Here is a 22,092-nt window from a genome sequence, read left to right as displayed (position 1 = left end):
GGACATCATTATTATCGTAAATTCATACATACTATACAATCTATCATCGCAAAAACTGCATCAGTTTGACTAGGATCAACGACGTGAAATTCAAGGTATGAGAGATATAAGTCACCTGAATTTACTATTATTTTCGTTACCTGTTTAATTTCATTTCAGGTCTTTACCGACCATACAATTCCAGTCAAACCAACCAATATTCAATGGGAAACTTCAAGCAGCAAGATTCGAGATATTAAATTCGCCCGTTCATGAATTGAAGTCCTGTCTTCAGTGATAAAGCTAAGATGCAATAAAGTTTATAACCGTTTCCCAGTTCATACGCAACGTTTTTTAAGCGGTTTCCTACGCAAACAAAATGCCCTCATGCTGTGTTTTGTGTATACAAGAGTGTTGCATAAACATTCAATTGATAAACAATGAGTGTTGTCAATCATTCTACCGCCTTTCGTCTTCCGATGTCATCAATGACGTCTTAGATATCCTCAGTTGGCTTGCATGCGTTTATATATAGGCTATAGCCGATACGTACTTGAGGGTTTTGCGCCGATGAAAAAACGGCATATAATTTTTTAAACGGCCGGTGCATATGAATTGTGAGCATCGAGATTCCTTTGGGCTAAAGGACATAAATTACTCTGCTCGGTTTTGAGTGCGTAATTTGCACTGACATTTGAGAGCTATGATGAGTTATCAACACTGACAGCAATCAGCCAAGAAATAAATATATGTTGGCAAATCTTATTGCCGTTGTAACTTTCTGAGGCTGCCCCTGCATGCGCTGCGCTCGTCTATTTTAGACGATATTCACGATATTCACATCATGTTTATTCGTTAAAGACCACATAGTTTACGAAGTAAATATTAAATGGTTATATGCAAACTTAAATTTTTCACAAATGCATGAATAATACTGATATAGACATGCATATTCATTTTTTTTAAATTTCGCAATAATTGCTCCTAAAGATACCTCAACTTATACATCCATATCACTTTACACCTTTCTGCGTTGTTATAACTTATAGCGCCGAATTTTTTCTCAGTAATTTCTTCCTCAGCATATAACCACAACGTCTCACAATGCACCGGCGGTTCCGCCACCAAAATTCAGAGAAAATGTTCCGCTCCGTCGTTGATTGATACGAAATTTTGATGATAATTTCAAAAACAGCCTGTTCGATTATAAACATTGAACCGTCTCTCCCTGTTGATTTTGCCAATATAATAAAAAACCCTTTCTTTCCGCAAGTCTTTTAAAAATATTGGATGGAATATCAGACGAGAACTTGCAAGCTATCATGAAATTTGAGTTGTGAAAATAAATGTTTTTCATTCGCAATTCTTTCATAACGTGAACTTGTTTTATTCACCGTAAATAACCTTGAAATTAAAACAATTAAAGAACGACGAAAGCGAATATATTAAATGACAGCTCGAATATGTAACACTTCTGTTTCCTTTTCGGCTAAAGAATATAATTATAGTGTTACATGAGTGCTTCCCTTTGCGAGAAATTTCGTTTTCTCCGCGCCCTATAGTAAAATATATGTTTTCTTTTATTCTCGTATATGCAAGAAATACTAAACCATATTAATATTAAGAGACTAAATTTATTACTATGTCTATAAATTGATTGTTTTGCAGCGCCATCGGTACGCTGTTTGAGATGATAATGCTTTTATATGATCTGGTTTGAAACTATAGTCTATAGTGACCCATTTCCTGAGGGGTTGCGTCAAAATTGTCGATACAACAGTTGTAAATCGCTACTAGAAAGCCCAACGCGCAATGATGCTATGGAAAAGTAGTTATGCGTGTCCTATATACCGGAGACATTTGATTAAACTACATATTTACTGAGCCATACATATATTATTATATTACATACATATATATATAAACATTCAATAATCTTTTGTAAACAAGGAACTACAATCTTGTGTTTAATATGACAAGAAATACCTGAGTATATATCTTTCTGATCTTGCGACTAATGATAGTTTTGTGGTGCTTGAAAAATGACAATACGATTTTTGAACGACTTACGGCGATGTCTACACAATGCAGTTTATCATATAGATGAGGCATCGGTAAGCAGATATCCTTAATTTAGATATTGCACGTTTAAATACTGATGATTGTGCGTAATAAGATAAGTGTTCGCATGCATGTCTTGAATTCCGTAACGCAAATGTGGTCACATAAGCTGGAGAAAAATCGAGATGCCTTACGCTCGAAAAATATCTGTGCAAATATGGGAGGGTTGATGCATGTTTAGACGTAAAAAAAATCGAGCTGATGCATTTAGAACTACTTATTGGTCCGCGGTGTCACTTTGTATATAGAAACTTGCCACATGCAAACAAAGCCGCGTGCAAAATGAGTTTTTTATATGCTGGAAGATTGGTTGTATAATTAAGATTGTCTAATATCCGTTTTGCCCTTCACATTCTGGGTAATACATGAACCTGATAACAAAAAAATTGCATACTTTTTCCATTTTTACCTACAAGGCCACATATCTGTGTGTGATTCCGCCCGTTTAACCAAGGTAAATCTAGGCTTGGATCGGAGAATTTTTATAAGAAAAATTGGGAGCAGACCAGAGAGGTTTTACACGAGAACCATGCATGAACAACAACTAACCAAAATCCGTGCGAGAAATTTGGATATTGGTATGCAGTTTCGTGCACGCATGCGCGCGCGGGGAATAGGTAGCTATTAGCAAGCGTGCAAATAGAGGCATGGGAAGAATTAAGGCTGTCGATGGCAAACTAATGAAACGATTAGACCGCAACTTCAATGTGTGTTTCAAGTGTTTTGTTTTTGAAACTTGCAATCGAATTAGTAGATATCCTTATTAAAAACACCCTGGTAGCATTGCGGCACCCCCACATCAGTCTCAGTTCGAATAAAACTATAGTTGAATTAATCAATAGCTGATAAACAAAAAACCGTATAGAAATATACCATGCTAGCGGTGAAGGCACAAATATAGAAAAATAAATATATCATAGCCACAGGTCTGCGTTCAAATGTCGTCAAGTTGGTTGGCTTGTGTATTTTAGCACATTCGCCTTGTAATAAACATTAAACAGAGGCCGCGGAAGCATGTCAAAAGTGGGGGGGCACTGACGAAAAGGGGCAATATGTATACTCGATCGCGTGTCACGCACATAGGCGATCATCAGACTATATATAATATATAATATATATATATATAATATATATATAATATATATATAATATTATATATATATATATATATATATATATATATATAATATATATCCCCTAAACCACCACAGATAGGAATCAAATGCAGATTATGCAGATGTTACACAAATTAGAACAAAAATTTAATTGGTTAAATGTAACTTTATTGAAATTTTCCAAAATATCCAACTCCTTTTTTGTTTTTGAGAACGAAGTCTTTAGCAATTAACTTTAAATCTAGTTTATCGGTTCTTGTTTTGTTTACTGGCATAGTCATAAGGTTGCAGTAGCGTGCTTCCGTCATCGTGCTCCTTAGATACGTTTTCACGACGAATATTAGGCCAGTTAAACAGAAGGCAGTTGGGCACTTTATTTCTTAAAATTAAAAAGGGCACATTCATCTCAGAAAAAATGGGAAAATCATTTCAGAAAAAGGCACTTTTACGTCTAAAAAAGGGCACATTTTCCCCTTGCACGAAAAGTGGGGGGGCATCTGCCCCCAATGCCCCCCCGGTTCCGCGGCCTCTGACATTAAACGACATACATCATTTATTATATTTGTCAGTATTCCCATTAGGGATTAAGATACTATCAGAAACCCATGTATTTCCAAAGATATATACTTTTGATCTTTGCGGACCACAGCCGGCGCTGTTTGAAATGTTAATATATAGTTCCTTGATTATCTTTTATGAGTTTTATCTAAATTCTGCCGGGATGGATTTCCGAGGCCGACCGTTTGTCTTAGGCGATGAACTTTGCAGCCGAGTTCAAAATTCTTTGTGTGATAAATAAAACATGCAGAAACTGATGACAACGAACTCAGTGCATATATAGCCCTCGCTCGCGGGAGTGAACTAATAAGAGAGAAATCGCTGGGGTAATCTGTGAGATGTGTCCATCATATAAGACTATATATATATATATAGTTAATCTGGGTCAAAATATCGAGAAGTTCTTATCTATTCGAGGCCGTTGTTATACTAAATTGAATGAAAAGTTTTATATATATATAATATAATAATATAAATCACACAATGGAATGTCTTGAGCACTATTAGGTTAAAAAGCGTTCCTTATGTATGTATGCAAAATTAAACTGCGATAATTAATGCAGGACTTATATATAATATATAGCATTGTAGGCTGTCCTGATCTGATATGAGTCATATGACCGGCTGCAATTGCATATATTTTATATGTCACGTCCTTGCTTCTAATGAAATATTGTGTCTGCATGATTATATTTATATATTTTTATATATCCATCATATAATCATTATATCTCTTACACGCGTCTTACATGCAAAACTTGCCGCTCATGCATAAGTGACTTATGAGCTGTCGTTCACGATGCATATATGCACTTTACAGAGAAAAAAAAACAGTGGAAAATAAACTGAAACATGATTCATGAACCAAATCATAGTTACATACAATTGATAGAATACAAGCATCATGCATATCTAGTTTGAACATACAATGAAATAAACCTATGCACTACAAGGCCATGCTGTTTATAAACACTTCTAAATATATTCATTTGAGATTTTCAATTATGATTTTTATGTTACCTCAACTAAGAAATTGTAGTTTCGTCCTTCTTTCCAACGAGAACCTTTTTGTTTTTGTATTCTGAGCGCGTTTATTGGAAGTGAATAACAATAACAATATAACCACAATGACTTATTGCATGATTAATACAAGGATGTCTGCTCATCAACTTATATGTTTCTCGAGAACAAAAAAAAATAAAAACGGATTAAGCTAAGATTTCAGAAACTTCACGAATTCTTAAAATCTCTCATTCGCCTGGAGTGTAGGCATAAACGGGGTAGTGACCGGTAGTCTGAATGAAAGAATGAGGGAATTTCAAAATGCCATCACCGAAAACCCATGCATGATAACATGATATCGTCTTGGTTTGGGATTTTTTCCGGGACCAAAGATTTTGAGATCAATATAATATAGTTTGCCGCAAGCTGTAATATATATCCCACACATGCATGCAACCGCCTCTTAACGCAGGTATAGACGTCACGGATTAGGATTTATAGTGGCAAGCTTACACCGCGAAAGTGGGAGGATGATATCAGATTATATTGATGGTATTCTTACGGATTAAGACCCTTCCCATCCTATCCAACACCTCCCAAGTGGTAACTCGTCAGCGCACGTGTAAAAAACAAAACAATTTTAGGAATTTGCAAAGCTATAGGATAACATAAAGATTCGATTTAATCCGCAAAGATATTGCTTTTATTTCACGTTTTATGACGACGTTTTTGTAACTCGCCACGCGCCGAGAAGCTCATCCTACGCCAGGAGAGAATGGTTGGTTCATTGACCGCACGACGTGGAACATATTTTTTTGAAAACGCATATCGCGATTTTTGTCAGATAACTTATGAAACGAAGCGATCGGTGACTCGAGTTACAAAAGTGAAAACCCATAATGGTGAAGTTTTCGCTTCCCAAGTGGTAACCCGTAACCTGACTCCTCAGGGGGAGGGGGGAGTCATAGCTCTATATATTCATATTCATTATATACAGTATATAAAGAAATCACTTTGAAAATAAATTGGTCAGAAATAAGACGAATATATATGAATACGCCCTCCCCCTGGCCCCTATACAATTAATCGTCCAGCTACAGCCGTTGTTTGCATTCAGATCCTCGCCGTGAACAGCAGAGTCGCAAAGCCTTGCATGGGATCACATATTATCACAACCCTAGATTTCCTTGTTTTTTAGCCAGATTAAGACTATAAAACTAGTTTTAAGTTCGAAGTAAAGCGTATACCCATGGTTAAGGACTAACCTTTATTTCAACGCGGAACTACAACAGGTCTTGCATTGAGCGAAAAAAAAATTAATGTAACACTAATCATCGTGTTTTCAAACTAATACTGATAAAAAAAAGGTCATATTGTTTTTGTCACGTATCGTCAACTATATTGACCTGACTAGATTGTTCTAAAATCACTCGAAGTCGGGATATACATAATAGCTGTAAGTAATATGGCTTATTTAAATTTCAAATGGCACTCATTTTTTTTTTCGGGACACGCGGCTTGTGCAAAGCAACCGGGTGTCGCTGACACATTATTACCACGACGACTAAATTAAAACTATGAATAGGATACATCAAAATGGTTTTTTTTTAGCATGTCGCATTCTTTATTTTCAAAGTGATTTATAGTCTTGTTGGTTCGTGCCCTCGGGTGAAAAAAAACATGGCGGTTACGCTGATTTTGGTAGGACGGAATCGTCCGGAATCGAAACTCTTTATCTTACCCCATCATCACACGTGGAACTCCCATTCGACCTGGAAGACGGTAAGTCAAACGTCTACTTCCTTCAACAGTTCGCTAATTTTCTTCGTGTGTTCCAAGCTGTTCGCTGACTTCGCTCAACTGATTCTTTGCTTATGTTGCATCTGGACAAAGCAGCAGTGTTGCTTCGCTCTTCAGCCTAAACGTGCGAATGAATGATCCATGCAGATGTTTCCGATATAAATATATAGTTTTATCGCATTTGTGACCGATGACAGTGAACGCTATCTTGCAACTTCATCGCCAGCTGTCTGCATTATCGCGAGTTCCTTTCGAGAACGAGCCTTGTCGCTATCGTAGCGATAAAGCTTGAAGCTCGAGAAATGATATTCGTATAATACGAGGGCATTTTTTGAAACGAGTTTCTCCAATTCATTGTATTATATCCTGGCCAAAAACCAGGCGAAACTATAGCTTTTAAAGCCACGATTTACGGTGTTGTTGCCACGATCTTAAGTGGAATCTCTGTGTCGTCAATTCATTTGAGATAAAGCCAACCACCGCTTGTTTGAATCTCGGTAGAAATCGCACTAGATTGACCTAAATCGGTTCCAAATTGTGGGATACGCCATACTGTTTTCGTTTGAACATTCGGAGGTCACACCTGGGTCTTGGGCGCCCGTATTGAGGAGGCCCGGGGTGGATATACCCGACTGCTTTTATTGGAAAGCGATTTTTTTACTCTATGTCAATATGAATATATGAATACTTAAACACAACGGGGTGCACAGGTAAAAAAACGTATTCTTTTCGTGTGCAAATTTTCCGCAAAGTTATAGCTGACCTAATTAGGCAAGTCTTTATCGCCTTTCTCACGCTTATATAATGCATCTATTATAACCCCAAGGCAAAAGAAATAAATTTATGTTTTAGATTACTTAATGATTCACTTTACCCAACTTCTGTCAAATTATAGCACTAATATGGGGCATCTTTTTATATGAATATAGGCATCAGGTTTTAGCGAGGGACACACCTGCTTTCAGGGATTGGAACTGGGGGTTCAACGTGTGTAGCCAGGGCGATCCTAGGCTGGTTTTGCTAATTTTCGAGCGAAGATCTTTCAAGCAAGACCCAGCAAGTTTTTGAAAAGCGTTTATCGCGTACCCGTTTAAGACAATAGCTTGTGTGAAGCCGGCGTCTCTTGCAAAACAATTCATGCAATCATGCTAATTTGCCAACAGACTTGGATTGTCTTTTGCCTTGAGCCATTAGACTATTCTATAGAGTGAACTCAACTGGGAGTCTTCTCATGAGGCCTGGGGGGTTTTAACAAAAAGCATTAATCGATCGAATGCTTTAATTAATACGCTTTCCTGTTTGCTGGCTGATGCGTTTCAGAATCAATTTCATAGTTTACGTATTATTTACCTATAAAAATTGCCAAAATGAAGATAAAATCTCAGCGGTTCAAGAAAGCGCAAACTTATCGTTTTGGTGAGCATAGGATTGGATTCGAGCATTTACCAACCCGAGAAAAATCGGTGTTTTCACACAAACTGCTTTCGTTTAATCAATCAATTGGCTGCGAGCTCATCGCGGTATCTAGACTGCTACAGTATTTTTTATATATAGGCTTTTCCCACCTACCTGTGCATCGGAAAAGATTTCGATGAAATGAGAAGTTACGGTGTACAAATCGTACAAATTTTCCTCGGTTTTGACAAAGAATCAAGTCTAGCAGGACCCAAAAATATCGCAGACAGTCAAGTCAGAATCTCTGTCTTTTGTCAGTTCCCCCTGTGTCGTTCCGCACCTATATACAAGGTGCCAAAACCTGTAAACTGCAGGTGCTCTGTTTGACTGAGTTGTTTGTCTTCAAAGCCAATTGAAATACAATGTGTTTTTTTTTCTTTTGATGATAATTTTTCAAGTGCTGACGAATGTACAGCAGCAATCACAACTCACATCTTGTTTGCTGCTGGCATTTTGATTGATTGAATGTAAACAAGTCTAATTAATTTACGCACGTATTGCTTGATTCTGGATATCTGACATAAGGTCGTATACTACAAAGAAAATTAAACTTGCTTTCTTCGAGCAAGGCTTTTCGTTTTCACACGGGAGAAGACGTTGTTCACAAGGGACCGTTGTTAGTAAATTGCCCAAATCTTTCTTCGAGCCAGATTTTAATCACACTTTCTAATTGCTTTCCCTTAATTAATGCTTTGTGCATTCATATGGGATCTCTTAATTCCTGTCTCTGAGGTGTCTGAAATCTATACCACATCTGTGTAAACCACATCAGTATTCTCTAGGAAATTCTTTAGTTTTATCTATAAGTATTATCCCTCCTTGATGAATGCAGTACAGCGATGCATATATAGGTCATCAAAAGCAACAAAAATCTCGACCCACGGTGAGCTCTTTATCGCACGATACTTCAAATGAAATGGACGTTGGAGGTTATGACGTAAACGGCAGTTACGTTAAAGAGTGTTATTGCATGCAGAACAGAATTCCTGCTGTTGGAAAGACATCCTATACGAACACAAGCGTAAAATTACATGTTAATGAAGGTAACTTGTTCATTAAACTTCCACTCCAGATCATGCATTTGTTTCAAAAATGATGGATTCTGTGAAGTGCGAAAGGTCACGTTCTCATTTCAGTCGGACTGGCTTTGAGAATTGAAAAGCACGCAAAGCTACTTGCTGAATTGACGCAAGTTGTCCCCAGACGCTCGCAAACGTAATCAAATGTTTCTTCGTAAACACAACAGATCAGCTGCTAACTTCACAATCACACCCACAGATCAACACTTCACATATAATATCCCGTAGCGAGATCTAAAGTAGAAAGACTCCGAAGAACATTAACATCACGTAGGGGAAGCTTAATATTGATTTATAGTTATCTTGATTTCCATCCTAATTCTCAAATATTTCGTAATAAGACGAGATAAGAAACGTGTCTCGCTAAATATATTTCAAAAATGGTTGAGAAAAAAATGACTTTCATGTTATAAAAAGCCAGACGGCAAACGTAGGGAAAGTCGAAAATATGCTCCCCTACGATGCTATCTTGTAATTTTTCAATTAGAATGTTTGTAATTGCACATTAATTTATACATCGCAATTAACATAAAACTCGTAGACTAACATAGACCCTGACAGGAATACAACTGGCCTTGTAACACAGTTATTAAAGTTAACATGACGTCGGTATAAATTAAATTCTGATATTGATTAAATTAAAACAGCATAATGATGTGCATATCAGATTTAAATCCACAACATGTTGCTAGGTTCAACATGGCCTTCTTATTAATATTTGTGCGTTCATTGTATGTTGTTTCAAGTTAAAGTTTAGCAGTATGTGTGTGCATTGCGATCTATATACGGTGACTGATCATTTTTCATGAGAGTTAAATGCAAAAATTTAAGTATTGATATCAGTCAGGAGGCAGGTCACAATGTGCAAAATTATTAAGTCTATTCTTATTCTTGTTATTGTGAAATGTATAATGTCAAAACTGGGACCGCAGTCACCGCAGTAATTGGCGCAAGCTGTTGTGATTACCCTGCCAGTTGTGCATAAATAAAATATGGCAAAGTTTGTAAATTAAATGAAATTAAAATCATTTGCGAAACCGTTCATTTTCAAAATGGTACATTTGAAAACTCTTTTCATGAAGTATCCTCTCTGCAGCTGACACATAATTATTGAGGATTCAAAAGAGTTTTGTTATTTTTCAAAAGTTAATATTTTTAAAAAAATTTTTCCCAGTTTTGACGTGTTATTTTTCACGATTTTACACTGCTGGATTTGTTTCCTAGAAAAACATTGAAATCGTTGCTTCGTAGCTTCATCTTTGCTCGATCCTAAGGTATATTTTTGGTGGACATGACAACAGCTATCAGGGAGTTGAGTTCGCTGGAAGAGTGGAAATCTGAATGGGATATCCTGTCCGGTGAAATCAAATCATTCAAAGTAAGCTTCAGTTTATAATATCTGGGTTTTATCGATGTAGTTGTTGTAAAGGTTTCTTTGTTTTCGAAGTGTATCTGATCGATTTAAATGGAATTCTTTGATGTTTTTTGAATATTCAATATTGCTTCATTGTTTATTCTTTGTGTTGTGAAATATATTTCAAATATTTGATTGCTGTGTACTGTATAGTCAATTGTAAAGTGTGTACAATGCATCCCTGTAACCACAATGTGTACGTCAATCAGCAGTAGTTGAGTTCCTCTTCATATAAGCATTGAATTCCTCTTCATATAAGCATTCTATACCATATCAAGCCATTCTTGTAGTTCCACAGGAAACACTGCAAGGTTTTAAGGACCTTAATCCATGTAAATATAGTAATCTCCGGCTGGTTGCATAAAACTCCTAACTACATTTTGCATAGTTAAATCCTAGTTAACTCAGGAATACACAACTCTGAGTGGCCAATTCTCTCCTTAACTACAGTTTTTGTTAACTAGCCTTTTATGCAACCTCCCCAGATGTGTTTCCTGTAGATTGAACTTAATCTATTCTTAAACAATTATATTTTCTTCAGCAAACAAAATTGGCTGAGTATAATGATATTATGGCACAATGGCAGAATGCTCAAGCAAATTGCTCAAAAGTAATTACGTTGCAAAAGAAGAAAGTGGAAGCCTTTAAAGATTCATTGAAAAGGTTGGTTGAGTAGCTCCAATAAAGAAAACATGAAAATATACTTATTTACTTGATAGCTCTATCAATTCTGAATGGCTCTTCTCAGAGTTCAAGTAAGAATCATATGTCATCCAGGTGATCCAGCCATTCAATGGAGAAATGGATATCACCTGGTTGTATCTGATCTTCTAGTTCTATTTCTATTGTCATATTTTTTCCAAGGGTGTCAAAATTTTGCAATGAAGATGAAACGATTCAAGGACTTTATAAGAATATCGAGGAGAATGAAAAGCAGATTCAGGAGATGAGTAAAAATCTTCCTGTGAACATAGGGTATGAAGTGGTCATATTATTGAAATGATGTAAAACCTTGACAAATATCAAATACAATGGCTAAAGAATGGTTGAACGTTCGCCATTTTAGATTGTTCCTGAGGTGTTGTCTGGGAGATATTGACCTATCATTGTACAAGAGGAAGTAAGGGAACTACGATCAATGTCCAAGACATGTTGTCCAAGTAAACTTGTCTCCCCGTTGCATAAAATAATTTAAATCTGTTTTCAACTTCATTACAGACTCCAGTACAAGAACAAATATGAGAAGTTCAAGATGATTATGACCCTAATATCATTCTTTTTCTCCATTCTAAATTTGCTTGTTTTCAACCACAGGTAATTGTGACAAAAACTCTCAGAACAAAGTTCTGTAACAAATACATATTATGGCCGTATTCATCCCAATATGCGGACTATTCACACTTTCAAAATTCCATTGCTTCACAGATTCACAGATGCTCTCTTCCATGCAGTCCTCCTGTGGTACTACAGTTCACTAACACTGCAGGAGCATATTCTTCTTGTTAATGGTTCGAGGTATTGTTGAAATATGTGGTGAACACAAGATTCTAAAGCATATGTTTAACTCTACCAGTTTAAGAGACAAACCAATATAGAAAAAGTAGAATTAAACTCAAAGTGGACATTCACTTGATACTTTGAAATGTCTTTGAAGAAAAATGTGATATTTTTTTCAGGATAAAAAATTGGTGGATTCTGCACCATTATCTATCGATTCTGCTTTCTGGATTTTTGCTGATATGGTAAAAAACTAAATATTAATTTGAGTTAGGAATGAGTGAATGAGAGTGCTGACTTCAAATGCAGTTCAGTTCATTTTTCATTGAATTTCGTTTAAAATTTATCATTTAGGCCAGACGGTTTGATTTATGAAATGTATAGAAACCAGTTCATATACTTTAGTATTTATTTAAGTAAGTATAATTTCAATCCTCAGCTATATGTTTATATAAACAAATATATGGAATTTATTTCAAGCTTCAAATTTCCGTGGACAAATTGTCCCAACTTGAAGACATGGCTACTCTGACAAAAAATACGAATTTAAACTTAATTTTTTCTTGCGTTTCCACGGGTAGGTTTCGTTCAATTCCTGCAGTACAATTACCAGAAACGAGTCCTTTACAGATTGAGAGCTTTGGGTGCCAGTCGAACGATGGACGTTACTGTTGGTGCGTTTAATTTGAAGCCTTCTCGATAAAGGATAACTCAGAAACGTATTTCTTATATAGAGGGTGTCGACACGAAGCGATCCACTGGACTTGGATTTATTGTTCCGTTTTTATGCGTTGGTTATGTAAGTAAATGAAGAAACGCAAAATGTATACAAGCGCTTCTTAAGTGACGAACCATATTCAAGGTGTTATAATTATGAGCTCTACTTACAACATTACAAATCGCGGCAAAATGCGACAAGATTTCTTTCGAGTAATTTACTGGAAAGAGTATTTTTGAACACACTTACAACCCAGTATAACTAGGTTTTTTTATTTTGTTCTTTTAGTTTCTACAGTTTTATAATGCTTTCATTCTATATCGACTATCACGACACCCCAAGTGCGATTTATGGCAGGTACCTTTTTTACCGCTATACTCTGTTAATAAAAGGTTTTAGTAAAATAAATTGCATGCGATTATAGCTAATATTTTCTACAATTTTTTCAACAGGTGCCATGCTGTGCCGTGCTTTTCCTGGTCCTGGGCGCTGGAAATCTCATAACCTTAATTTATGTCATCAAACAAAAAGCGAAAGTGCATCTAAAATCAACATAATTCACGTAGAATTTATGCAACGGAATTTCAGAAAACATGACGTGAACTAGCTCTTCAGAAAACTTTCAATTTCTTCGCGTCCCAAAATTTTATAAAAAATTTCTATGACCCAACGTAGCGATTCGACGTCAACCTTCTTCAATTGAATAATATATTTTAAATAATATATAAAATCCTTCTTTCAATAGTTTGTAATCATTGACCATGCAGCCATATATGCCTCCCAATATTAATATGTCAACTTGTTAAAAATACTGGTTAGTTACTATAGAATATAAATTACTAATAATGCCACTTTCATTTAAAAAATATTTACGATAACACAATAAATACGTCTTATTTTAACTTAGTGATATATCTATTTTGAAAAAACTTGCAAATAATTTATAAAATTTGTTTCAAATTAGCATAAAAGACTTTGAAATTGCTCGAGATTCTATGAGTAATCTTCGTGCTCAAAAATGAGTTGGGTGTCCGCTCCGGGAAACGACCAACCATCGCCGTGGTCTATGCTGTGTTGCACTCCGAATTGCCCCGACAGCTTTATCGCTTCCGTCATGAGAAGATCGACAGGTCTGTGCAACAAATGCGGTAATCAATACCCAAGTAATCAATACCCAAGTAATACCCAAAGCTCAAAAGAACTGCCAACCATCGACCATTGATCAGCAGAAAAACGGTCATAAAAATAAACCATATTCCGGTACCTACTTCGGTCATACGACCATGGTCGACTGTATCATATTCCGCTATATTCGACCATGGTCGAATTTCATTTTTCTACCTTAGCGCTCATTTTGACCAGTCACATTGATGACGGAGACAGTGATAATGTTTTATAGTACAAAACATGTTCACACAATCCATTTTTGTCAGATTCAATTCACTTCTGACGCATAGAATGTAGTCTGTTATTGATAAAGTAGTATACTGCTTTGGCTTTAGTTGATTTGCTGCCATATACATTGCATATCACCAGACAATAAAATTAACTTCCACAAGCTCTGACAAGATTGGATCGTGTGAAGAGACCTAAGTTCTAAGATGGAATAAATACCTGTCAATAGGATGAATGATGACTGGTATTGCACCAAGACCTGCCGCTGTTGTTATCCACGATTGAGTTCCTAACGGTATTTGCGATGCAAACCTTTTGAGCAAGATCCCCATTACGAAACATATTCTGTTGATGGTAAACCCAGGGATAGCTACAGAATTGCCAGATAAGCGCCTCGATGAAGGCTTCCGTACACGATCGTAATCTCACGTTTTGAGAAAGATCTTCCTTCGCCTGGAGTGAAAATTGGAGGTGATATCTTAAATATTACCAATCTTTCTGGACAAAAGTAGTACTCTACAATAAGCTGTGGTGGTTTGTGTCTGAACTACCTGAGAAAGATATCTCAAACGCGGTGGTCCAATGTAGGTAGTAGTCCACAATAAGCTAGCGTCATGGCTTACTAAATATAGTCTTAATCCAACTAACCTTGTACATTTCCAGACTCTTAGACGAGGCGTCTCCTAACGCGTAACTTGACGCTACAAAATAGCTTGCAAAATACCCAAATCTTGGTATATGAGATTTGAATGCTTCGCCAATCTCGTTTGCGTAACCTGTGTGTAGAAATGAGTGCAAATTCGATGGGTCTTGAAGTCCTTAGCATTACAAGAAACACCGCATAACGAACATATGGCACAGTAAAAGACAAAAGTTGAAATGGAAGTGCGGAAATGAAGTATTTAAAGGTTTATTTTTAATTAACAACCGACCAAAATAACAAAACGTGCTATCTGACAACCAGCTGAGTACACGCAATAGAGAAAACCAAAGTGAATAGCGTTTTACCTAAGTATCTAATCCAAGTATCGCGAAAAAAGTCGATTTTCGCTCCTTTGCCGTCCGCCATCTTGGATTTTCTCTTCGCCATTCAACTTGAATAGCGAATCAGATATCGTCGTGATGGTTGCCAAGTGATAGCCAATCAGAGCTGCTCATATATTGTACTTCTCTGAAAAAAAACCGATATTTTAAAATATGACATAATGTTTTGAACCTTTTTGCAAGACGTTTTTGTTATTTATCTGGGCAATAAACCCTAAAGGAGAAAGGGAGTAGAATCGTAGAAGGGTACGTACCTTGCGCTGCAAAATGCGTCCTTAAAATGATTAAGATTCGAGATTTGATTAAAAAGTCAACGTATTTTAAATGGTTCTAATTGAGTGATATTGAGGTATTTAAGACCCTGAAATGTATCAGTTGTAAGCAAAATAAATAAATACGTGTTCCGTCCAATTCTTTTTCCTTGATATACAAGTATATTACTTTAATAGTCCCGCATAAGTGAAAGACAAAGTCCTCCTATGAACATCTCACCTTAAAAAATGAAAAGGGGTTTTGCTAAACACACAAACTCTACAGGACCTACTCAACCATGGATATCACGAAATCCTCTGGGCACATTTGATATCATTCTTGATGAAAATGTTACCAGACCTGAACCGAAAAGAATGATTTTGCTGAAAAACAAACGAAAGGAGCCGTTGACCGCAGATGAAATTGAAAAAAGGCAGAGAAAAGCAGAAGAGCGAAGACAAGTTTTTTGTTTTCTATCAGTTGGTTTGTGAATTGCACACAGATCAATGATTTTACTCTAGGCTAGAATTGAAGCAAGGCTGAAAAGAATGCAAGAACGAGAAGAAGCGACAAAAAGCCTTGCATGCAAAGTTGATAAATTATTACAACAACAGTTGTTAAGAGCTGGCCAGCATCCAAATTCTGACAATGTCCCAATCATGTCGCATCGAGAGGTCTTGAAAACTGCACGTTGTCAAGGGATTTCAAAAGATGCAGCAACAACTGATCAACATTGACCTTAAAGTTGATAAACAAAATCAGCAAACGTCTCAGATGCCTGAACTGCAAAAGAGTTCAAAGGTGGATCACAGTATGCATGAAGGAACAATTAAGGATCTCAAGGAATCTCAAATATCTGTATCAGATAATTCTACAGCAGAACAAAAGCCTAAAGGAGTTGTGTTTGAAATCCCATCTGATGTGAAGGCTCCAAAGCGTCGTTCAAAGAAGCCGCCCATAGCAAGGTTGCAGAAGAAGGATTCAAGGCAAAGAGCTGACCAAGAAATGGCTGCCATAAAATTGGAGGTGAAGCAGCAAGAGGCAGCAGAACGCAGACAGGTTTAGTATTGAATGGTTTAATGCCACTGCGATTTTTAGATGAGATTGCCAAGGTTTAACAACAATATTTCTTTTGTTATGCAGCAACGGATTGAAAACAAAGTGCGTAAGACTCGTGAAAGTCGAGAAACACTGATGCAACTCCAAACCAAAATGAACATCTTTCGAGAACATCAAGCAGCAATCGAAGGAAAAGCTGATTCTCGTATGATGTTATCTGAACACGAGATATTGCAGATGGCTTTAGCAACATTCACAGCAGGTACAAGGCAGATCTGGAAAGAGCTGAGTTATTCTTTATGGTCTATGATAAGAAGTAAATGTGAGCACAGTTAGCTGTCCTGAATATAGCATAGAGGAACAGTTAGACACATGATAGTGTTTGATTATAAAAACACATGATGACTGTATATAAATGTATACCTTGTATTATAAATACTAGATAGACAAGCTGGGATAGTTTTGTGCCAACTTCCTATGGCTAAAGCTTCAGTGAAAGTTGAAAGCAATAACCTTATTCAATTTTGTGCATACAAAGTGCATCCTATATATATTAAACACTCTGTTATATAGATTATTTTTGTATATATATCCACAATAAAAATCCACTATTTTTACTTGATGATACTCTAAGTCTTATCTCCGCCAACCTGCTGTACAAAATCTGGCATCTTCCTTCTATATTTCAATGTGAATGGACCTGCAGACTGCCAAGGTGTTGAAACCTTCTCATTAGCTTGATTATCAAATACGGTTGATATAACAACCTCTTTGTCAACCCGAGGCCTTTTGACATGTCGTTCTAATTTCTCCCCATAATAGCCGAGTCCAGTCTTACAATGTGGTAATTGGCCTTCGTTAGGAATTGGTTCGGTTATACCAGTTTGAGAACTGCCTAAACTGGATCCTTTCGTCCAACCTTGCTCCTTCATTAATTTGCTACCAAACCCCTTGGTGTGTTTTTCAAAACTACCGATATCCACGTTGTGATCAGCTTCCAAGTCTCTTTGTTCTGCATGTCTAATGTCCATGAGAGCTTTTGCATGTCTGTCACCATAGCCTGTCATGAAAGATATTTATCTTTTATTGATCAAGTGTTACTATAGGAGGAAACCTAAACTAAACTAACTTTATTTATTCTGGATAGCTCTATCAGTTCTAAACTGTTCTTCCTAGAGGCCCAGTAAGGATCATCTCTTATTGATTCAATGTTACTACAAGGAGAAAACCTGGACTAAACTAATTTTTCTCATACTGGTAGCTCTATACATTACCTTCCTTCTCATATATCCCCATATCAATGTCCCAGTCATCAGCTGTTTGCTCATCAAAGTCCCCACTTAAACTGTCCCAATATGCTGCATCAGTATAAAACACCAACCCACTTCCTCCCTTTTCCCATTTCAGTTCAATCTTATTCTCAAACAGCCGCTCCTTTGTCCGACCTTGGGAGTCCACGTCATCATGGAGTGCTTCATGTCGTTCCCAGTCTTCTTCCGGCTCAGAATCTGTGTCCGATAATGGCTCATTTTCATTACATGAAGTACTTTGTTCATCAGCAACATTTTCCAATGATGAAATGCTTATAGTCCTGGTCACATTACTCTGCTTATTCTCAGTGTAAGTTGCATCACTTAGTGATGATTGGTTAATTACTTCATTACTGTTTTCTAACAAAGGTCCTAACGAGTTACATTGATTTAATGCCCTTTTCGAATTAAGAGTTTCTTTTAACTTTCCCTTTTTTTTTCTTGAGAAACGACTTTTATTAGCATTGTTTGCATAATCAAACCTCACATTGCCATAACAACGCTTGCTACGGCCGCTTGGAAAACTAAGCCCCAACTTCTTGATTATGTGCGGCGGCAATTGACATGAACGGATCAAACTCATGAAGCTTGTTAAAGTGGTACCGACATTGCCATTTGGCATGAAAGACGGGGGATGAAACTCAGAGAGTTTGATCAAGTCTTCCATGTCAAATTCAACTTTTTCTCTCTTGTGATTTCTTGTTTCCTTCCTTGTCTTATATATATCACTTGCTAAAAGCATTAAAAAACCCATCAGATTGTGTGATAACATTCCCTCACTAAACAAACTTATATACATTGTTTCAACTTACATCCTTCAGAACTTTTGATAGTTATCCTAGAAATTACAGCCTTTTGGGAGCCTAATTTTCCATGTCTATCTGTCCAATTTTCACCGTCGTAAACCTGAAGTAATTCTCTCAAATTCTCCTCCTTTAATCTAACAACACAACACGTTGTCTTGCCTTTAATTGACTCCAATGTTGCATCTAAAAAGTTGTCACCATTTTCGTTTTTCCGCTTCAAAACCTCGGGTCTATGGCGAAAATGAAAGCAGTCGAACTTCCCCGATTCAATGAACTGCGAAAAAAACGAACGCAGGTCCACAGAGTGAAATTTTGAAGGAATATTTCCGACTAAAACATAAGAAAATTCACTGTTTGCGAAACTCTCATCCGCCATTTTGATTTCGACCGCGTAGAGACTGAGGAAAGCATAAAAAGTAAAGTGAAAAAAGTGAAAATGCAATAATACCTAAAAAAGATTTAAAAGTAGTGATTTGATCAAATTAACTGCTTTATTCTCTACTAATGAGAACAGAAATTTTGATGAAGTTGTACTGGGCAGAGAAAATGCATGAATATAATTTTCACTTAAACCTTTACCGATATATATCCGGGTGATAAAAGTAGTGTTGTCCTGGCATATCTATCTCCCCAAAGACGCTTCTAGCATCTGTATTTCGGGCAGGTAACCGCAGGTTGCAAAATGCGGAGAGCAATTTTCCAATTTCTTGATTTTCTCTGATTTTCTCCCATTTTCTTCCCAAATTTCCACCCGCACGAAATACCCCCTGTGCCCGGAAAAAGGGCTCCAATGTTACAATCTATACGTGTTGTTGACTTTTTGGTCTACTCCATATAAAACCATTGAAATTGGAGCATTTGTGTTTGTATAGAGGTGAAAATGTTCGAGATAGTAGAAAAAATTAAAAGTATACCTGTCCATATGGTAAGATATTTTATTTGTCTAAGCTCAAAAATGTACAAATGTAACAGATGTTTATTTGGAGTTGCATCTAACCGCGATCCGGTGTAAATTATGGACTATATTTGTGTTCATTTGATACTCGTTATAGGACTACAAAGGTCAACAGTTCGCTGAAAAAGTGTTCAATGTGATCTTGATTTTATTTGGTGTAAGTGAATTATATTTGATGATAGATATAGTGTGATCTACCTTCCAATTTTGTCGGATCTAATTCACTTCTGATGGATGTATTATAGTCTGTTGACTTGCAAAGTAACAGCAATCAAATCAACAAAAGCCAATGCAGTACAGCTTTATCAAAACGGATTACATTTCATACGTCAGCAGAGAATTAGATCTGACTAAAATGGATCACATGAACAGGCATTTAACTAGTTTATTTTGTTATAGGCATGTGGATTCGTTGTGGGCTATTATAAGCAACAGTTTCATGTGTCAGTTCTATTTTTACTCAGTGGTTTTTTATTGAGCTGTCTTGTAAGTATACAAGAATTTAAAACCTAGGAAAGTACTTCTTGATTTTGATTGGGGAAAGCTATGTCCACAATTTCATTTCCTTCAGATTGTTCTTCCACCCTGGCCGTGTTATCGAAGACATCCATTGCAGTGGCAGAAACCAAGAGAGAATGCAGAAAAAAGCGAGGCAAAGAAGGATGCCAGAAAAAAGACTAAAGCAAACTAATTTATTCTTGTATACAAGTTCTATAAATAAAAAAATTGAAAATATGCTGTCTTGTTTTTTCTAGTATTTGAAAGTTTTTGAATTTTATAGAACCTATGAATATTTAACTTATAAACTATAATGCTCAGGAATAGAAAAATGTGTAAAAAAAGTCTTTCTTGATTTTTTAATTAACATGAAGTTCTCGGAGGACGCTGACCTGTGGCGTGATCTGCGAACCGTCGCCATGGGAACGCAATTCATAAACAAATTGTACTCGAGCGAATTTGTTGGCAAAGAACATGCCTTTGACTAAAATTCCCAAAAAAAGGGAGCCTTTGTGGAAAGAATGGAACCATAACGCTGATAAACGAGGTGTTAGGAATACGTTTTATGCCGTGAACGGCGATCAGTACACTGGCGAATGGGAAAATAACGAAAAAAACGGTACGTAACTAATATATAAATATATAAATAAAAACTAGGTGTACGATAACCCCCCGGAAAATGTACGAAGTTATTAGTGATGTTGGAATTTGATTTACGTTTGCCGGGGGTGAAAAAGGTTGCACACAGACAAAGCAAACTGAGGCATTTTTCAGGAGAAAATTTGGTCTGATTTGCAGAAGAAATGTTATTGAAATCTTTGTGAATTTCACAGGTAAAGGAACCCAGGTTTGGAAGAAGACCGGGGCAATATATGACGGTGATTGGAAAGACAATCAAAGATGCGGCTTTGGTACGCTGAGCTATCCTAGTAAAGATGTGTTTAGAAAAGTGTACTCAGGTGGATGGAAAAATGATAAAAGACATGTATGTGGTTTTGCTAGACTTTACTTTCCCATCATTCATAGACAGAATGTGTATATGGTTCCACTTAAAATGTACTCCACACTAATAAGTATTTAGTTGTCATAAGCTGATTTAGATGAGGTGGATTTATTTTTAGGGCTATGGTACAAATTTCTACACCAGTACAAAGTACTACGAGGGTGAATGGTATGCAGACAAGCGAAGTGGATGGGGACGAATGTACTACAGTGATGGTTCAGTTTACGAGGGAGAATGGTTTAATGATATGAAAAAATGGACAAGGAATGCTCAGGCTAGGTATAGCTGTCATGAATGACTAGCACTATGTTACTAGCATTAGGGTAACTAATGTTTTAACTGGTTACTTAGTTCCAAGTCTGGTTGTTGATTTTGTTTGTTGTCATTCCACTGCTGAGGACCTATGCAGGATTACAGTGCATGAATTTGTATTTTCTATTTTCCAGCAAATGAAAACAGGTACGAAGGTTTGTGGAAAGATGATAAAAAGCATGGAGAAGGGAAATTTTTTTACCTGAACAAAGGACAGCTTTACACTGGGGTGTGGGTGGATGATATTGCAAAGTGTGGTACGATGGAAGATTTTGGTAGAGAGGGGGCACCAGAACCCACAGTTTATCCCATACCAAAGGTGGGTGTTTTATTAGAGATCTTCTACCCATCACCCTCATTGATGGTATAGTCATATGTCGTATTGGACATGGTGGAACTTATGTGGATAGATTGTGATATTATAGTCTTGTTGAGCCAGTGTGTAATTATTTTCATCTTACATGATCTAGTGTGAGCTTCTTGATCAAAATATGGTTGTGAAAGATGCAGAAGATAAATTTCTTGAGCAATGTGAAAATCAATAACCCACTTCAATTAATGCAAAGAAGAAATGCATTACAAATATATGAACAATGAAATACAAATCTGCTTGCAAAATTGACCTTTCAAAATATGTATATATTCTAAACATTGCACAGAGGTTATTTTTTTCCAAAATATTACAAATATGCATATTAAAAACAATGTACCACAAACGTA

The 22,092-nt window shown here is 36.5% G+C and overlaps 5 protein-coding genes and 1 pseudogene across 6 annotated transcripts; 4 read left to right on the top strand and 2 right to left on the bottom strand.

Moving 5' to 3' along the window:
• Nucleotides 1–10,266: 10,266 nt before the first annotated feature.
• LOC114544507 (transmembrane protein 120A-like) lies at nucleotides 10,267–13,520 on the top strand. 2 transcript variants are annotated; one of them, XM_028563127.1, is made up of 12 exons: nucleotides 10,267–10,487; nucleotides 11,065–11,186; nucleotides 11,388–11,498; nucleotides 11,590–11,643; nucleotides 11,742–11,837; nucleotides 11,949–12,038; nucleotides 12,200–12,265; nucleotides 12,375–12,436; nucleotides 12,602–12,694; nucleotides 12,755–12,819; nucleotides 13,027–13,091; nucleotides 13,191–13,520. In XM_028563127.1, exons 1-12 carry the CDS (start codon nucleotides 10,401–10,403, stop codon nucleotides 13,240–13,242), a joined length of 963 nt encoding a protein of 320 aa, XP_028418928.1. In that variant the 5' UTR covers nucleotides 10,267–10,400; the 3' UTR covers nucleotides 13,243–13,520. The 2 variants fall into 2 exon arrangements, with proteins under 2 accessions (XP_028418928.1, XP_028418927.1); XM_028563126.1 differs by having other exon boundaries at nucleotides 13,027–13,095.
• Nucleotides 13,521–13,711: 191 nt separating this feature from the next.
• LOC114544509 lies at nucleotides 13,712–15,249 on the bottom strand (annotated as a pseudogene).
• An 877-nt stretch (nucleotides 15,250–16,126) lies between these two features.
• On the top strand, nucleotides 16,127–16,824 carry LOC114544511. The gene is made up of 2 exons (XM_028563130.1): nucleotides 16,127–16,488; nucleotides 16,573–16,824. Exons 1-2 carry the CDS (start codon nucleotides 16,141–16,143, stop codon nucleotides 16,822–16,824), a joined length of 600 nt encoding a protein of 199 aa, XP_028418931.1. The 5' UTR covers nucleotides 16,127–16,140.
• Nucleotides 16,774–19,159, bottom strand: LOC114544506 (G patch domain-containing protein 3-like). Its single transcript, XM_028563125.1, has 3 exons — nucleotides 18,611–19,159; nucleotides 17,763–18,530; nucleotides 16,774–17,548 (listed from the first exon to the last, which is right to left on the bottom strand). Exons 1-3 carry the CDS (start codon nucleotides 18,978–18,980, stop codon nucleotides 17,118–17,120), a joined length of 1,569 nt encoding a protein of 522 aa, XP_028418926.1. The 5' UTR covers nucleotides 18,981–19,159; the 3' UTR covers nucleotides 16,774–17,117.
• Nucleotides 19,160–19,398: 239 nt separating this feature from the next.
• Nucleotides 19,399–20,281, top strand: LOC114544508 (signal peptidase complex subunit 1-like). Its single transcript, XM_028563128.1, has 4 exons — nucleotides 19,399–19,529; nucleotides 19,657–19,716; nucleotides 19,959–20,045; nucleotides 20,131–20,281. The coding sequence occupies exons 1-4, from the start codon at nucleotides 19,485–19,487 to the stop codon at nucleotides 20,248–20,250; spliced, it is 312 nt and encodes a 103-aa protein (XP_028418929.1). The 5' UTR covers nucleotides 19,399–19,484; the 3' UTR covers nucleotides 20,251–20,281.
• Nucleotides 20,282–20,510: 229 nt separating this feature from the next.
• LOC114544510 (MORN repeat-containing protein 3-like) lies at nucleotides 20,511–22,076 on the top strand. The gene is given in 6 exon segments (XM_028563129.1): nucleotides 20,511–20,676; nucleotides 20,891–21,042; nucleotides 21,179–21,310; nucleotides 21,312–21,339; nucleotides 21,507–21,691; nucleotides 21,843–22,076. Coding segments are annotated over 6 exon segments (717 nt in total). The 5' UTR covers nucleotides 20,511–20,531; the 3' UTR covers nucleotides 21,918–22,076.
• The last annotated feature ends 16 nt before the right edge of the window (nucleotides 22,077–22,092 follow it).

This window comes from Dendronephthya gigantea, unplaced genomic scaffold, assembly GCF_004324835.1.
Source record: "Dendronephthya gigantea isolate DGI-Jeju-01 unplaced genomic scaffold, DenGig_1.0 000823F, whole genome shotgun sequence".
Lineage (NCBI taxonomy): Eukaryota > Metazoa > Cnidaria > Anthozoa > Malacalcyonacea > Nephtheidae > Dendronephthya > Dendronephthya gigantea.
The sequence above is the reverse complement of the archived record's forward strand: the minus strand, read 5'-3'. Positions and strand labels throughout refer to the sequence as shown.

Bases quoted from the DNA above. Each gene is read 5' to 3' on its own strand.
- LOC114544507 (XM_028563126.1), top strand. From the start codon at position 10,401: ATGACAACAGCTATCAGGGAGTTGAGTTCGCTGGAAGAGTGGAAATCT. The intron at 11,838-11,948 runs GTAATTGTGACA...ATTGCTTCACAG, and splicing joins TTGCTTGTTTTCAACCACAG to ATTCACAGATGCTCTCTTCC. The intron at 12,039-12,199 runs GTATTGTTGAAA...TATTTTTTTCAG, and splicing joins CTTCTTGTTAATGGTTCGAG to GATAAAAAATTGGTGGATTC.
- LOC114544511 (XM_028563130.1), top strand. From the start codon at position 16,141: ATGCAGCAACAACTGATCAACATTGACCTTAAAGTTGATAAACAAAAT. The intron at 16,489-16,572 runs GTTTAGTATTGA...TTTGTTATGCAG, and splicing joins AGGCAGCAGAACGCAGACAG to CAACGGATTGAAAACAAAGT.
- LOC114544506 (XM_028563125.1), bottom strand. From the start codon at position 18,980: ATGGCGGATGAGAGTTTCGCAAACAGTGAATTTTCTTATGTTTTAGTC. The intron at 18,531-18,610 runs GTAAGTTGAAAC...TAATGCTTTTAG, and splicing joins TATCAAAAGTTCTGAAGGAT to CAAGTGATATATATAAGACA. The intron at 17,549-17,762 runs GTAATGTATAGA...CTTTCATGACAG, and splicing joins GGGGATATATGAGAAGGAAG to GCTATGGTGACAGACATGCA.
- LOC114544508 (XM_028563128.1), top strand. From the start codon at position 19,485: ATGTTCGAGATAGTAGAAAAAATTAAAAGTATACCTGTCCATATG. The intron at 19,530-19,656 runs GTAAGATATTTT...TACTCGTTATAG, and splicing joins AAAGTATACCTGTCCATATG to GACTACAAAGGTCAACAGTT. The intron at 20,046-20,130 runs GTAAGTATACAA...CATTTCCTTCAG, and splicing joins GTTTTTTATTGAGCTGTCTT to ATTGTTCTTCCACCCTGGCC.